This window comes from Neofelis nebulosa, chromosome 12 (genome assembly GCF_028018385.1).
Source record: "Neofelis nebulosa isolate mNeoNeb1 chromosome 12, mNeoNeb1.pri, whole genome shotgun sequence".
Classification (NCBI taxonomy): domain Eukaryota; kingdom Metazoa; phylum Chordata; class Mammalia; order Carnivora; family Felidae; genus Neofelis; species Neofelis nebulosa.
Window position 1 is genome coordinate 14,913,146 of NC_080793.1, and position 17,999 is coordinate 14,931,144.

The 17,999-nt window shown below is 40.5% G+C and overlaps 1 protein-coding gene across 1 annotated transcript in view; it reads left to right on the top strand.

Moving 5' to 3' along the window:
• Positions 1–17,772, top strand: part of MEGF9 (multiple EGF like domains 9) — a 90,944-nt gene extending 73,172 nt beyond the window's left edge. The window contains exons 3-6 of the mRNA XM_058694348.1: positions 1,168–1,307; positions 10,295–10,438; positions 10,931–11,200; positions 13,008–17,772. Coding sequence (XP_058550331.1) covers positions 1,168–1,307; positions 10,295–10,438; positions 10,931–11,200; positions 13,008–13,459 — 1,006 coding nt within the window. The 3' untranslated portion in view covers positions 13,460–17,772. The remainder of the gene's footprint in view (positions 1–1,167; positions 1,308–10,294; positions 10,439–10,930; positions 11,201–13,007) is intronic.
• Positions 17,773–17,999: the final 227 nt, after the last annotated feature.

Sequence of the window (17,999 nt, forward strand, 5' to 3'; positions counted from 1 at the left end):
TCTGCAAAGTTCAGCTGAGAATTCCAGGAACTCTCAAATTTGGAAGTTCTATTTGTATTATAGCAATAGGAATATGGGAATTATCAGGGGATTACTTCAACTGATATGTGTCAGAGCCGTGTAAGTACTAACAATTTTAGCCTGGGCTCTTGAACTAAAAGTAATAACCCCATGGGGGCTCACTGTCGGGAGCTGAATCTCTAAAAATATTATATTGAAAAGCAGTTTTATCTTCAGTTGTCTCCCATCCATTGTGACTGGTGCCAAAATATACTCAGGTAAAGTCTAAAAGTTTCAGGTTCAGAATAAGCATATAAAGAAGAGTCACGTTGTTAAATAAGGTATTTTTCTTACTTTACGTATTTATTTTTAAAGATTGTATTTTTAAGTAACCTCTGTACCCAATGTGGGGCTCAAACCTACAAACCCGAGATCAAGAGTCACGTGCTCTACCGATTGAGCCAGCCAGGCACCCCTATGTTTCTTACTTTAGATTTTAGTTTTCTGTTTGGGGCTGACAATCTAGAACTTTTATATGGATTTAATCCAGAAAGCAATGGGGGTCCCCATTATAATCCTGTTTACTTAATTGTGAAGTCCGGTTTAGTTATCAGAAATATGATTTTAAGATAGCCTAGACCTAAAGTAGAAAATTATATTATTTCTAGCATCTCAATGGATATTAACTGATGCATTCATTAAGATTGTAGTCTCCATGTTTTTCAGCCAGAGGCTAGGCCGGATGAAGACCAGGTGGTGGTTCTTCTCTTCTCCATATTGGGTAGGGCAGAGGCCGATGGAACTGTGGAATGATCCAGGAATGAGATGTAGCTGTGGTACCAGTTTTATGCCCCAGTGCTTGCCAAACAAAGATTTCTAAGCATTAGGGATGCATGTTCCCATGACTCCTTTATCATTATTTTAACCTGCCTAAGTGCAGAGGATTAAATTGTCACAAATGACTAGTGTTACTATGTTAACTGAATTTCTATAGCCATGAAGTCGCTCAACTTCCAACTGAAAACAAAAACGAAAACAATAATTCTAGTAATTAGAATCCAGTTGAAATATTTCTACGTTAAGATCATCTATGCTGGGATGTTGGGCAACAAAACTTTCAAATTGATTTACTTTACTTTTGCTCGTTGTCTTTGCTTTTATTTGCAGTTCTGGGAAATGCCAGTGCAAAGCGGGCGTCACCGGCTCTACATGTGATCGATGCCAAGATGGATATTATGACTTTAGTAAGAGTGGCTGCTTGCCCTGCCAATGTAATAATCGGTCTGCCACTTGTGATGCCCTCACAGGTACGTGCTTTCCTTAAGTTGGTTGTGTAATTAGTCCATTGTTCTTTTCATAAATTTCACGAATCATGTTGGTTGGGAAGCAAAGAAGACAATATGAACTACAATTCCAGAAGGGGTAGACCTCGTCCTAAGTAAGGGGACGATCACCAGCCACTTTATTCCCAGGGGACATTTGCTGATTCTGGTCATAGGCGAAGGAGCAGAAATTCTTCTTGAGGAAAGAGACAGAAGAAGAGTTTTTGGCAGTTGTTTGGGACTTGTGTGATGGATTGGAAACTAGAGGAGCCCTAAAGACTAGGCCAGTTTCCTCCCAGGACGTTAGCTGATTGTTCAAGAGACAAGAGGCTGGCCCAAAAAGTATTAAGAAGTCTCTAAGTCTTACTGTGCTGTGGAGACAAAATCCCTTTAGAAAGAGAGGCCCTGTTACCATACACAAACCTCTGTCTCTCAAGACACTGGCAGATTCTGAAGTGTGTGGAGTGAGACCTGGGCTGGACCCACCGAGGACCCACCCACTCTATGACCAAGATATAGTGATGAACCATAAGTGAACTGACTCGTACTGAGATTGCAGCCCATCTTCAACGTATCTCAATTTCTAATTGGGTCGAGATGATTCCCTCGTTATATCTGCCTCACAGAGAAAACAGGTCATCTATGGCTCTTCTATATGCTGTATCTGGCATATAATAAAAAATACTTGACAATGCTGAGGAGGGAAAATGTGACCAAAAATAAAGAGAAAAAATAAACAATGGAAGCAGACCCACAGATAATCCAGATGTTAGAGTTAGCAGAGAATGCCTTTAAAATAACTAAAGTTAATGTTTTAAGAAAATAAGGTGAAACCCAGAAAATAGATAAAAAGAGGCAAATTTCAAGAGAATTGGAATCTATTTAAAAAAACAAAACTGAACTAGAACTGAAAAATACAACATCTGAAATGAGCAACTCATAGCATGGGTTTAACAAACGTTTGTTCACGGTGAAGACAAGGTTTGTAGACTTGAATACAGCTCAGCTAAAAATATCCAACTGAAGCCCAGAGGAAAAAAATACAATGGAAAGAACAGAGCAGGAAGACATGTGAGACACAGCTAAGAAGACTGGCATAAATGTAATTGGAGATTCAGAAAGAAAGGAGAAAGAGATTGGGGCAGAAGCAAGATTTGAAGAGATAATGGCCAAGAATTTTCCAAACCGGTAGAAGACATCAGCCCACAGATTCAGAAAGCTCTGCAAACCCCGGGTGGTATAAAGCAAAGAAAACCACATTGAGGCAAACTATTAAAAACTAAAGACAACGAACTCTTCCGATGGTCAGTTTTCCTGAATGTAAGGACTAGAAATGTTTCCTTGGAAACCTTTTTTTCCCCAACAGAAAAATCAGGACAAACCAGCCAGACAAGTACAAGTGTTTTTATGAAAGTAAGGTTGCAGAATATTTGAAATTGAAAGTACTCTGGAAAAACCTGTATTGAAAGTTTATTCTTTAAAAATTTTTTTTTTCTTAATGTTTATTTATTTTTGAGACAGAGAGAGGCAGAGCATGAATGGGGGAGGGTCAGAGAGAGAGGGAGACACAGAATCCGAAGCAAGCTCCAGGCTGTGAGCTGTCAGCACAGAGCCCGACACAGGGCTTGAACTCACGGACCGCCGTGAGATCATGTCCTGAGCCGAAGTCGGACGCTTAACTGACTGAGCCACGCAGGCGCCTTGAAAGTTTATTCTTCATTTTAGTCCTCTGTCCATGGTGAAACAAACTGATTTAGCAGAAATAGTGTTATCATTATTATTATTTTTTTTTTTCTGTTACGTGATCTGGTCCCTGGCTACTTACTGGTTCTCTCTCGTGCTTTTCTTTTTCTCTACTGTCTGTGATCCAGTCATACCGCCTTCTGTTCCTGAAACAAGCCGTGTTCCCTTTCTCCAAGGTTCTCATTTGTGATCTTACCTCTACCTAGAATGGTCTTTCTAATACACCTCTACCCCACTGCTAGCCCCTTTGCCTTATTAAACCATATTGTTCCTTCAGGCCTTCCAACTTCCATGTAGTTTACCACATTAGAAAGTGGTTCCTGACACTCCAGGCTGAATGATGGTTCCCAGTTATGCACTGTCATATGCACTTGTATTTTTTGTCATAGTATTTATAGTCTATAATTATGTGTTTATTTGTGATTATGAGTCATGCATGGCTTACTTACTCCACTGTAAGTTCCCTGATGGTAGGGGCGACCCTAGTTTTGTTCATCAGTGTACACAGTCTGTAGCATGGAGCTTGGCACGTATACGTACTCACTAAATGTTTGTTGGGTAAATGAAGAAATGAATGGAAAAACACACAGAGGAAAGATACATTTCAGTCCTGGTTAACGACAGGAATGCTCCATCCTACTGAGTTGACGTAAATTTCTCCTCAGGTCTTGTACAGTAAGGAAGCAGTCTACACTGCTGATCTCATGTCTGGTTTTCTTTGCAGCAATGAGATACCTGTCTTTAATGGCAAGTAAATCCCAACCTGTCCTTGCTAGAGATAATTGAAGGCAAAAGAAATCCTTCCCATGATTGCGATTTCCAAAATCAGTTAGTAATAAGAGAAATAAATGGCTTCTCTGTTTATAAATATAATAAAAGTGGAATTCAACGTGAAGGGATGCAAACACTTGGTTTAAAACTGCAAGCTTAACATACAGTCTTTCCTTTTGTCTCAAAGATTTTTTTCAACAGCGCTGGGATACGGCTGCCCTCTGGTGGCCACTTACTATGTTTTCACAGTCCTTACTTTCCCCCTTTGTAGTCTTTTTCTATACCTTGTGATTTAGATGAAGCAGATTTTAAGGTAACCTTTTTGTGATAAAATATACTGGGGAAAAACATTTTGGAAAACAGTTTCACAATGTGTTTAAGAGTCTTAAAAATACCTCCTTGATCCAGAAATTCTGTTTCCAGAAGTCTATTCTGAAGAAATAATTCTAAATTAATAAAAAGATGTTGTGTTCAAAGATGCTTACTAAAGTGGTAGTTATGTTCCAAAAAAAATCAGACAACCCCATTTCTATCAACAAGGAATGAAGCAGATTATGTTGTCTTGGCAATACGTGGTTAAGAGCACAGCAAGTGCAATCTTGACTTTACTTCAAGGCGCTTTCATGGATTCATAGTGTCTCATGGTGAGCAACTTGCCTCAGCCTGGCTGAGTTGACCACTCCATCACTCCTTGATAACTGTCCTCTCTTTAGGGTATCACAGGTTCCTTTCTTTTCTTTTCTTTTCTTTTCTTTTCTTTTCTTTTCTTTTCTTTTCTTTTCTCTTCTCTTCTCTTCTCTTCTCTTCTCTTCTCTTCTCTTCTCTTCTCTTCCTTCTCTTCTCTTCCTTCTCTTCTCTTCTCTTCTCTTCTCTTCTCTTCTCTTCTCTTCTCTTCTCTTCTCTTTTCTTTCTCAGTCAGCTCTGCTGGATCTTCCTTTGTTCAAGAAAAGCGCTGGAGTGCCTCAGGGCTCAGTCCTTGCCTTGTTTGCCTCCTCCATTTGTACTCTCCTTGACTGGTCTCATTCAGTCCCCTAGACTTAATTTAAAATGCCGTTTACCTGGTGCCGCCGACCAGATTTACATTTCTCCCCCGATCTTCACACTCAAAGATCCAAAAGTACACTCGTCATCTTCACTGGGATGCCTTAATTGGCATCAGAACCCTAAGACATCCGAAACAACTCTTTCCTCTACCCTGGAAGCCAAGCCTGCCTTACCCCTAGTGTGCTTCATTCTGGTGACTGACACCATTCAGCCGGTTGCTCACTCCAAAAGCCCGGGGGTCATATTTGGTTCCTTTCTTTTCCTTGCAGCAAACATCAAATCCGTCAGCAAGGTCTATCAGCCCAGCATTCAGAATACACCATGGACCTGACCACTGTTTCTGACCTTTGTTATTGTCATCCTTGTGCAAGGCCCCGTCATCTCTCTGAACCACCATGACATTCTCTGATCTCATCTTATCTCTCTGCCTTCTCTCTTGCCCTCTCACCCCAGATCTCACCCCACCACGTAACAACCAGAGTGATCTTTTTAAAATGTAAGACCAGATCCATGCCATCCCCGTGCTTGAATCCTCGAATGGCTTCCCCTCCCTCCTGGAATAAAATTCAAACTTCTTTCTAGGGCTGACATGACTGTACATTTTTGGACCTCTGCCTTTCTCTCTGACCTTATCTTCTGTCAGTCTCCCTTGTTCACTTGGGCTTGGCCTTCTTTCTTTTGGACAGGTTGGAAGTGGACCTTCTGTCTACAGAGAGGATCAGGCATTTCTTCCCACAACAAAGCACATTACCGTACTTCTGACACATTTGTATATAAACTACAAAATGGTAAAATAAATAAGGACAAAGCTTTTTACAGGTGGCGATTTATGTTTTCAAAGCATTGTCACTGAATTTCTTTGGAAAGGAGCCCCACATTCTTTTCTTTGACTGGTTGTTTTCTTGGTTACCCTTACCAGATTTGTTTGCTGCCTAGCCAGCAAGCATGAGATCATCTTCAGGAAACTCTCATTCCCTTTTCTTTTTTCTTTTCTTTTCTTTTTTTTTCAATGGTAATCCACTCCTTTGGCCATCTTTCAGCAAAGAGAATGTGAATTTTAAGGCAGAATTGTTGTATTTTGGGAGGTTCCAGGCAGAGTATAATAAGCAAAGTTAAACTTCGGCTTATTTTTCATATATCATTTATCATAAAAGAAAGATCCTCAGCTTTTAGATTTTAAAGGGAATTTAGATTTCATCTAGTGCAGCTTTCTTAATTTATAGATGAGGAAACTGAAGCATAAAGAGAAAACATTTGTCTTATGGAATGGTTTTTTGCCCTTTGAAATATTCACATTACATGAAATCATTAGCTCAAGAATTATCCCATTTTACAGCTTAGAAAAGTGATGTTCAGAGAAGCTCTTTACGGAGGGTTACACAACTGGGAAGAGGTTCAGCTGGGAGTGGAACTCAGGTCTGACACTAAATACTGTTCCAGTTTTCTTATGCTCTATTGCCTCCCAGAGAGGAGTTATAAGCTGTTAGAAAAGCAAATTCATACTATCAGTACCTCCTGGATATGGATTTGGAAGGTTATGATATTTATGGTTATTTATTATAAAAGAATTTCTTCCAAGCTTCTCGTGGAATGTTTTAAACTTGCTTGAGTTCTTGAAATATTTTTATAATACACATGTGATATAGTTTATAATGTGTTAATTTTGTAGTCAGGAAAAAATAAAGACAAGGGGCTCCTGGGTGGCTCAGTTAAGCATCTGACTCTTGATTTCAGCTCAGGTCATGATCTCATGGTTCATGGGATTGAGCCTCACATACGGCTCTGTGCTGATAGCGTGGAGCCTGCTTGGGATTCTCTCTCTCCCTCTCTATCTTTCTGCTCCTTCCTGGCTCATGCACATGTGTGTTCTCTCTCTCTCTCTCAAAATAAATACACAAACTTTTTTTTTTTTAAAGAAAAACATCAAGACAGTAAAAACAAAAGGGATACATGCATACTAGAGACACATGAAAATCAGAGGAGAAAGACCCAAAAGGACTATTGCCTTTGCCCTCATAGCTCTTGTTAGCATTCTGTTGTGTCTATGTCTGTCTGTACTTAATTTATTAATTTTCTTTCTCTGTTGCACTGTTCCAGGTGCATGCTATTTTTGAAGCAGTGTAATGAGTCTTGTTATTATACTTATTTTCATCTTTCCTTTTGAGACAACATATTTGCCACATAAGGTTATTTTTTTCCTCATTGACTTATTGCAGGGTATGGCATAAAACAAATAGAAATAAATTTTTCCAGAAAAAAATTTTAATTGTTATAAATTGTATGATTAAATAAATTTGTATTCTAATATAAAGGGTGTAAGAGAATGCAATTATATTGTGATAAACACAAAGGCTTGAGACCTTATCTAAAATGGCCAAAGGCCCCAAAACACTAAGCATGTAGGTCCAGTAGCATTGTAGAAGCAAAGTATTAATAGTGTATATATTTACCATTTTTTAATAAGAGTAGCACTGTGGGGGCACCTGGGTGGCACAGTAATTTAAGCATCCAACTTCAGCTCAGGTCATGATCTCACAGTTGGTGGGTTCAAGCCCTGTGTCAGGCTCTGTGCTGACAGCTCAAAGCCTGAAGCCTGCTTCGGATTCTGTGTCTCCCTCTCTCTCTGCCCCTCCCCCGTTCACACTCTGTCTCTCAAAAATAAATAAATGTTAAAAAAAAAAAAAAGAAAGAAAAAAGAATAGCACTGTGACCTTTTCTTGACACATTAGTCATGTGCAAATGGCATGTTATTGGAACACATCTTGCCCCAAACATCCATATTCTGTTACAGAATTATTAACTTTTTTTTTTTTAATGTTTATTTATTTTTGAGACAGAGAGAGACAGAGCATGAACGGGGGAGGGGCAGAGAGAGAGGGAGACACAGAATCGGAAGCAGGCTCCAGGCTCTGAGCCATCAGCCCAGAGCCCGACGCGGGGCTCGAACTCGCAGACCGCGAGATCGTGACCTGAGCTGAAGTCGGATGCTTAACCGACTGAGCCACCCAGGCGCCCCAATTATTAACTTTTTTGAGGCATTTTTAAAGTTCAGGACTTTATCAGAACTTGCTTTCTTAAAAAGTATTTCCATTGCACATTTTTAATAGGGGGAGAGCATATGGCCAGATATTACACATGATGCAGGTTTTGACTTTTCCAACTTGCAGAACACTTTGACATTTAAGATGATCTTATTTGTAGGGCCAAAATCTGCAGTTTCTTCATATGTATTTTTTTCAGCTATTTTTATTGTCACAAAGATACATAGCTAAAGAGGGATCAGGATATAAGATCTGGAAAGAAATCAGTACCCAACACGTTTATCACTGTATGAGGATATACTCCTACTTTGTTATATGTGTGATAAGCATCATTAACACTAATGGGCCTTAAAAAAATTATATGATTAGGGACATCTGGCTGGCTCAGTCGGTAGAGCATGTGACTTTTGACCATGAGGCTGTGGGTTCAAGCCCTGTGTTGAGTTAGTAGATCGCTTAAAAATAAAATATTAAAAAAAAATTATATGATTAAAAGTGACATTTCCATGCAAATTTGATTTAGTTCAAAGTTCAGTGTTCAGATAATAAATTTTTGAAGCTGTCTTTCCCCGTCAGTTCATGAAGTTTGGGAGAATTGTCCCATAATCACTTAAGAATTGAGATGTGCCATGTGGGTTAATACCTTTGTCATTATTTTGGTTTTCCAAATCTTGCCCCAGTTGTCAGATTATTTTATTTCGCAACCTCAGTCTCTCTCCCCTTTTTCATAAATATTTCACTTGTAACGAAAAGAAATCAATGTAACTGTTTATGAATAGCTTGAGCATTTAATTGTGTTTAGCTTATCAGGTAAAACTTCATTGTCTTCCTAGGTTTCTGTCACATGTTGTCACTCCTGTAATGGCAGTTCGAAGAGGTCCTGTGCGTATATGTGGCCTCCTGAAGAAGGGATGTGGGGGTGCCTGAGTGGCTCCATTGGTTAAGTGGCTGACTCTGGGTTTCATCATGATCTCATGGTGCATGAGTTGGAGTCTCACGTTGGGCTCTGTGTGGACAGTGTGGAGCCTGCTTGGGAGTCTCTCTCCCTTTCCCCCACTCTCTCACACTCTCTCTCTCCAAAAATAAATAAATAAATAAACTGGAAAAAAAAAAGGAGATGTAAATTGCATCACACTTTTCCATTTTCTGTTTTTGGACATTATGCTGCTTCAGTGTCTATAGAACATCTTCTCTAATAGGGTACCAAAGAAATAGTATTACAAAACATGTAACTTGGCTTTCCTCTTTCCTTTTGATTTTTTCTGCTAACCAACTGTGTATTTTTTAAAGTATTTATTTATGGGGAACCTGAGTGGCTCAATCGGTTAGGTGTCTGACTTTGGCTCAGGTCATGATCTCACGGTTTGTGGGTTTGAGCCTCGTCTCGGGCTCTGTGCTGTCAGCTCAGCTTTTAAAAGTATTTATTTATTCATTCATTCATTCACTCATTCATTCATTCTTATTTATTTATTTATAGTGATTTCTACACCCAACATGGGCTCAAACTCATGACCCTAAGATCAAGAATCACATGCTCTACCAACTGAGCCAGTCAGATGCCCCTATTAATTCATTGTCTTTCCTTTGATCTTGAATTTTTAAAATATAAAAATGTATGGAAAATAATATGGCAAATACCCATGTACCTACACCTAGAATTAATAAATATTAACATTTTGGTATTTTGCATAATATATATATATAGTTATATATTTGAAATAGAAATTACAAATAAGGTTGGGAGCCCTCTCTGGTTTTTTTCCCCTAGACTCGTTTTCCTCCTTTACTCCATAAAGACAAACAGAGCATAAAATTTGACTGTGCTCTCTTAGTCCGCGTTCGATTTTTACTACCAATATTATGTATGTATCCAACTGCTTAGTACAGTTTTTAAAATTTTACAAGATAGGTAAGTACTCTCCACCTGTTCTCTGTCATTCTGCAGATTGCTTTTTTCAACCAACATTATTTTTAAGGTGTCATGCATGTTCATACATATAGTTTTAGTTCACTTTTCTAATTACAGTATCCCAACTATGAAAAGTCATTCTTTTTTAAAGAGGTCTTTAGATTGATTTTATTTTTTCTTTGAAAAAATAGTTGACCTGCTTTCTGTATGTAGTCAGCAATCAACATGGCCTTATTGCTACTCGACTCATGTACCAGCCTTTCCCTAGAGTTTCCAGTCAAGCAGGGGACACCGAATTTACAGACCTGGCCAGTGTAGGAAAAGACGGGATGGAAACCGAACCCTGTTAATTCCTGTCGGATAAGTTCTTCTGGCTAAGTCTTAAGGTCTCTTGGTTGCAGATGTGATTTATTTAAAGTTGTTGCACTTTCAGGATAAATCTTCAAATAATTTGCTTCTTTTAGGTGCTTGTTTAAACTGCCAGGAAAATAGCAAAGGGGATCACTGTGAAGAATGCAGAGAAGGATTTTATCAGAGTCCTGACGCCACAAAAGAATGTCTTCGCTGCCCTTGTTCAGCAGTGACATCTACAGGCAGCTGTATCATAAGTAAGGCCTTTCTCTAAATCTTCATCTCGAGAGGAAAAATCAGGCAGTCAGTTATCAACTGATATGAAGTGTGCTGATAAATGAAGTTCTGTAGGGTGCTGTAGGGGAAGGGTTTTGCAACCAAGTCCAAATACCTAATATGAAATGAGACTTGAGGGAGAGGGGAGGAAATTTTTGTTAAAATCTTATTTTATCTTGTCTGTCGGGACTAAAGAAGAAGGAATGTGAAAGTTGTAAGAGCGCCTAGCTATTACAATTATTCATATTCCTATGTAAGCATCTTTCTTTTGTCCTCTACCTGAATAGATTCTCTGGAGGGCCCCCATCGTTTTCACAATAAGCTGGACAATTAAGGGTTAAGAAATAAGGTGTAGATCTTTAGTCTCTTTCCGTTTGAGAGCAGATAGTAGGGAGGGGACAGCAGTTGTCTTGCATTTGTAATTGTAGCTCAAGACCGTACTAAGTTACGTTCCTGCCCTCTCTCTCACTCAGAACTGGATGACTTGGAGCCTACGTGTGTCCAGTGCAAAGACGGTTACACAGGCCGGAACTGCAACACCTGTGAAAACGGCTATTACAATTCTGACAGCATCTGTACCAAGTGCCAATGTCATGGCCACGTGGACCCAATTAAAACTCCAAAGGTTTGCAAGCCCGAGAGTGGTGAATGCGTCAGCTGCCTCCATAACACCACTGGGTTTTGGTGTGAGAACTGTCTGGAAGGCTATGTCAGAGACCTCGAGGGAAATTGCGTCAAGAAAGGTAAAACCTCACCTAAGGTTGTAAATGTAGTATCTAAGCCTAGCAGTGAAAATTTCAGGACAGCTACCTTTAGCTTTAAAAAAAACCTTCCAATCCCACGAGAGGAATTTTCTGGAAATAGATTTTGATAGGTATTTGCCTGAAGGGATCTCCTTCTATTCCTGCTGCTCTCCTGATGCTCCAAAGTCAACTCCAGAAATCTGAGGCCCGCGACAAAGGCATTGCAGGGTTCCCACATTTTCTCTTCATCTATTTTCATTTTTGTGTTGATAATTTAAAAGTCCTCTCATGTCTTTTATCCTTTGCTTCTATATTCTCATCACTTCCAGTGACCATCAAAGGTCTTTGGAAGCAGGGACCTGTAATCTGGTTCGAAGTTCTGGCTGAGAAACCGGAGTCCACGGTAGCATCTGTCCTAACTTTGGGCCCGAGTTTTCCCATGTGTGATGGAGGAAATAGCAATTCTATTCTTTTTGATTTTTAAAAGAAGAAGTCGTTCGTATGGCAAAAAATGTTTCTTGCAGGAAAAGTCAGTAAAGATTTAGATAGAAGTTAATGACTAGAAATTCAGGATGAGTTACGGATATTCTGGCTTCATTGGGTCACAGAGTGATTAGACCACACCCTCCTAGAAACCACTCTCTGATAATCTGGCAGATACTGAATCCTAGGCTGATGGACAGTTGGTCTGTGGCAAGTGTCATCACCTCTGCCATTTTCTTAATATCCTTATTCTGTTGTGATCAAGGCTCAAAGACCAAGACCGAACCCTGTCACTAGCCTGGAGATCCTGTCTCTCGGTTCTCCTTCCCATTTGCAGGCATGCTTTGTCCATACTTAGCTGACAGGACTGTGATGATTTTTCTTATTATTCACTGTGTAATATAAAACATGCCTCTTCTGGGGGTAGATTAATGTGTCTGGCTGTGGCGACGAATTATAATGACAATAGCAGTCATTTTATCGAGCGCCTAAGACGTGCCAAGCTCTGGGAACATTACGTGCGGTAACTCTAGCTCATGTAACCTTCCCCAGGGACTCCGCAAAGTAGATATGATCATTCCCATTTTACAGATGAGGAGCCTCAGTGTTAAAAAGATTCACTTACTTATCTGTAGCCACACAGTTCTACTTGATTCCGAAGCCTGCGGTATTTCTACTGAGCTGTGCCGCATTAGCACTTTAATTATAAGATAGCCACGATCTCCATGACGGGAGAATTACTACACATACAATTAAAAGAAGGCTGTTTTTTGTTTTTTGTTTTTTGTTTTTTTTTTTATCTTGCCTGACATCAACTTTGGACACTTAAATTGTGTTTTTCAGAAGTAGCCAGAAATACAATTTTTCTTACTCTGTTTTTGCCTCTTTTGAGGAGAATTTTGCCCTTATGAAATGCCATCAGATTTGTTGTACTTATTTTAGTTCAAATGATTGCCTTTTTATTCCTGTCACTTTTAACCAAGTGATTTAGGACTCAGCAGTGAGATATTTACTGCCTTTGCAGGAATTTGTATGAATCTATCCAAGAGTCAAGAAGGATAGGAAGCTCCAACATTAGGATTTTCCCCAAGATTTTAATATTATACATTTTGGAGAACAGCCATGGGTGTCATAATCTAGCTTTCTAGACCTTGATTCTTTTCACTATATTTCTTTAAAAATTATTTTTAACTTGCATTACCTTAAAGCAGACTCTCATGTCCACATCCCACATCAACTTCCACTCCCATGTGTATTTCTTTTATTGTTTCTCAAAACTAGATAATTTTGTCTTTTACATTTCATTCTCTGTTTTTATTTTCAGAAGTTATTGTTCCAACACCTGAAGGTTCTACCATTTTGGTTTCCAATGCCTCTTTGACCACATCAGTGCCCACCCCTGTTATAAATAGTACATTTACCCCCACAACCCTGCAGACTATCTTTTCCGTAAGCTCTGCTGAAAACAGCACGTCAGCTTTAGCTGATGTTTCATGGACCCAGTTTAACATCATCATTTTGACAGTCATCATCATTGTGGTGGTGCTGCTGATGGGATTTGTGGGGGCCGTCTATATGTACCGGGAGTACCAGAACCGGAAACTCAATGCCCCCTTTTGGACCATCGAGCTCAAAGAAGACAATATCAGTTTCAGCAGCTACCACGACAGCATTCCCAATGCAGATGTGTCAGGACTGTTGGAAGATGATGGCAATGAAGTGGCTCCCAACGGGCAGCTGACCCTGACGACACCCATACATAACTACAAAGCCTGAGGAGCTAGAACTGTCACCCTGGATCGGTAGAGCACAGGGCTTACTAAGACAGCATCGGCTCCTGGGCCACATGAGGCCTGGGCAGAGTTTGCTGAGAAAGCAGAGGCGTATAGTGCATCTGGAAGTTTCAGGTACAAATGTGTAATGCACTGGCCTATTACTCTTAGTTTCCCCATGAAGCTCCGAAGCAGTCACTGTCAATAAGGACTTGTAGTAAAGTATATTTTTGTACCCAACGACATGGGAGTATAGAAAGGCCGAACCCCACAGTGCAGCCCACATCTACTTTGACCTCCGAATAGACTCCTGGGGAAGTGCTCACCAAACCAGCGGAAACACGGTGATGGAAGTGGAGGGGGAGGACTCCAGGAAGACCTCATCTCCATTCCTGAAACACCTTTTTTTAAAGGAGGGTCAGGGATGATACTCCTTTAACTGTGCTAAAAGACATCACTGCAGAAAAGCTTAATGTCTGGGCGGTCTCACAATAAACAATCCCGATTGTTTCCAGAATAGGGGCGGAAAAGTCTCAAGAGGACCTTTAGGAAAGCTTGATTTTTCCTTCCCAAATTCTTGCTCAGTGATAGGATCCAAACACGGGATAAGCTTCTAATGGTAGAAACAGGAAACAGGAAGGTGACATCTGGTAGCAGGAAGCTGATGGTCCTCCTTAGGGTCTCAGTGTAGATGATGAATTGTCTAAAAATAAGGACTGCTCCTGCCTCTAGAGAAGCAAGGTGTATATAGTGAATGTAGCATATCTGGTCAACATTGTTATTTGTATCTATTTGTAAAAAAAAAAAAAAATCATGTCATATTTTATCATCTAGAGACTATTTGTACAGCAGTTAATGGCGTTGTAAAAAGAACATATGGGGATTGACATAGGTGGCAGTATTGCTGGAGCTGGGACTCTGGTGACGTCAGTCATTTTTGGTCCCTCTTTGGACACTGTCGAAATTTGTAAGAGGTTGAATGTTTCCAACCTTTCTCTCCCTTTCTCGGTCTCAAAGTAGAGTTACACGTTCTTTGACTTACTAGACATTCAAGCAATAGATTTTTAAGGCCGTGATTGTTAAGCTGGGATGCAGGCTGCACTCTCTAAAGTACTCACCTGATTAGACATTGGCCAGTCTATATATTTTACATAGATCAATGTAGAACACATCCTCATGAAAAAAAAAAAATGGTTTTAAGTGTAAAAGACAGTCTTCCAGAGGAATTAGAAATATTTTAGTTCCAAAAGAAAAGCCATCATATCACTTGGGATCCCCTGTTTTTCATGCCTGTGAAATATTTATTATATTCTTCCTCCCCGCTCGAAAAAATACCTTCCACATTTGAACGTAGTTTGTCACCCGTAGGCCGCGAGGTGTCTGCTATCTTCCTGCAGGGCTACGGTTTTGCCGTTAGAGGTAACTCTGTGGTTCGGTGGGTACAGTTAGTCCTTGCTTTTGGACCCGGTTGTTCCCTCGAGGCCACCTACTGTCGCCCTCGTCTGTTATGATATCGACAGGTTGTGGGTGCAGCAAGCCAGGAAAAGCAGCCAGAAGTCAAATATAGATATTTATTAGGAGGAACCGCAAACTGTCAGGTGGCGAGAAAAGAAGCAAAGGTTTGTTAGATTAGACCTAGAACATCCAAGTTGACAACCTTGCCTGCCTTCCCCGGAGAAACACCTGGAATTTGTTCATCCCTCTGTAGGAGACCCCTAAGCTTTCTCAGGTTTTAGAGATGACGTTCTGGAGGATGGACAGATAGATAGTCCAGTTCTGTAACCTGAGGTGCTCTGAATATTTGGCCATTGCTCATGAGAGGAGAGGATACATTACATTGCATTATATTTTAAAAATCAGTGGATATTCCTATAGGCCTTTGCAGTTCGCAAAGCCCATTTCCACACGTATGTCCTCCGTTCCTCACCCTAGCCCCTTGAGGAAGTAGTTGTTGTCCCCATTTTACAGATGAGGTTAAATGTCTCACTCAAGGCTGCACAATATGTCATTATCACGCTTGGAATCGGGCCTCCTGACTCTGAAGCACATATATATTCTTCCAAATCTAGGCCAATGTAGAAACTGCTAGCCATGGACAGAGAGGCTGGGAGGGACCGTCCCGTCTGTGAATGTTTCCAACTTCGTGAGTACAAGGTACAGTCCAGGGCCATACAGCTGGGAAGGGTTTTGTGGAAAGGACCCTGGAGAATGACTGCCTGCGGCCAGTGTTGGCGACAAGAAAACAAAACTACCGGTTTTTGTGCTTCCTCAAAGAGAACTGACCCTCGTGAGCAGGGAGGGAAATGTGTTTTCCCCAGCAGCCCCCACTAACGCACGGGCAGACTGAGCACTGCACAGTTCCAAGGAAGGGGGCCTGTCTCCCAGACTGCACCCCTCAAGGTGAGGGGTTGAGCGTGGTGGGAAATAAGCACTGGTTACACAGAAGTTACCCCAGTAGAGCAAGCGTGAGTGTTGGTCGGGGTCTGAGAGCCAAAGCCAAATAGTCCAGATTCTGGCCATAGAGAGGTTGCTTGAAAGAGAGCCTGAAAGGCATTGCAAACATTGAATCACAAGGAACATTAATCGCTAAGGAATTACTGACAGCTCCTAGGTCAGGTTCTCAATTTTTCCGAGTGGAAAAAAAAAATTGAGGTCTTAAAACTGGTTTTAAGTAATATTCTTTAGCGTCCCCTGCTTTTTGCTGGCGGAAATAATTTTGCTCTAGAATATAAATCAATCATGAAGTGATCTACCGGCAAAATCAGACTAGGAAACTACTATGGAATGCATTGCACACGTTCGTTCCTCTGAAGGCAGGGTCTCCCTGAGCTATGACGTTTCACACCAGGATCCCGTCGGTCTTCTAGAAAGATCATATTGGAAGACCTTTTGAATAAGTGTTAGAAATGTGTTTATTTTTGATTAAGACTAATGTGACCCTTACTGGTAAATGACAGATACTGCTATTAAGTGATCATTTTGTCTTCATTCATTCATGTTCATAAGCCCTGATGTATTTCTGACAGAAATCCTAGGTAGTGTTGTAAAATATGTCTGTCCTCCCTTATTGTCCCCTCCCTCCCTGCACTGGCTAGCTCCTAGATATCTCTTATGAATGGAATTTCTCCAGTGATAGAGAAAAATGGTGACAGAAACGAACGCTCATTTATACTAAGGTCCTATGGATTTAATGTGTTACCACTCTTCGGGATAACCTGCATTTTAAGAGAGAACAGAGCAGATGTGACGTGGGAGGAGAGAGATTTTGGGGGAGAGGATTTGTAGAGGTGTCAAATTATATGGCTACTCTCTAGCCCTCACATTCCCCAGAAAACGGATCATTAAAGCAATACTCATGACCCCACTAGTTCATTTTGGTCAGAGAGTGCCTTCCGGACGTTTAGCCCTTCTCGTGCTGTTTTGGAGGCAGAGAACTAAAGCAATAGAATGTCTTCCTAAGAGCTTCAGTCGGGACGGGGTTATCAGATCATTCACCACGGTCCTATATTTTTTGTAGGACTTATGGTAAACATAACACCACTTGTAATGAACATTCCCTGGTTCTTATGCTTTGAAGTGTGTGGGTAGGAGTTGAATCTGCACATCTCAAGGAAAGAAAGCTCTCTGATAAAAAGTTGAGAGAAGTACAGAGCAACCCAGCATAACCTGTTAGAGCAAGGAAAGCATTTCTGGCCTCATCCACAAAGACTTTTGGTCCGTTACGATCTTGACGGCATGGGGCTTGGGAACTAACATGAGTTTGGCGTGTGTGGGGGAGTGATGAAAGGTTAGCACAATTTTCCTCTTTAACCCTGAGCCAGTGACCATGCCAAGGGAAAAAGCAGGAAGAACACACCGATTCATCCGAAGACATCAGATCACGTCAAATGGACTGAAGGTTATGGATCGTTAAAATGGCAGTGGTTGAATGATGCTTTTTCAAAGGCAGTTGGGAACCCCTGTTACTCGTAACTTACACACAGGCAAGAGTTGTGACGGTGGTGAGCACATGAGCCCAGGGCTTCTGAGCCAACTTAGCCCAAAGCCCAGTGATTCACAGCTGAGTTTTAATGCTAGGCACTTGCACTCTGCCATAGGTTACATCTTAGCCCGGGCTATTAGGGGATGTTCCTAAAACATTAAACTCCTATGTATGTCACTAAAATTCTAACACAAATTCTAAAAACGTGTCTCCTACAGATGCTGTACTAGGCTTCATGATGCATTTCTAAATTTGTGTATGATTTGAATATATGAAAGAATTTATACAAGAGTGTTATTTAAAATTATTAAAAAAATAAATGTATATAATTTGTACCTATTGTAGATTTGTTGTTTTCCTTTTTTGTGTGTGTGGTCAGTGTTGTTGGAAGTCTTTTAATATATGTCACAGAGCATCTATTTTCAAACCACTTCATGAAAATCTTTGAACCCTTTGTTGATTTACTATGCTTTTTGTTTTAAGTTCCTTTAAATCATGTTTTCCACTTAGGAACAAACATGCCACGAGATTCCCCCTCTTGGAACAAAACAAAACAACCTGA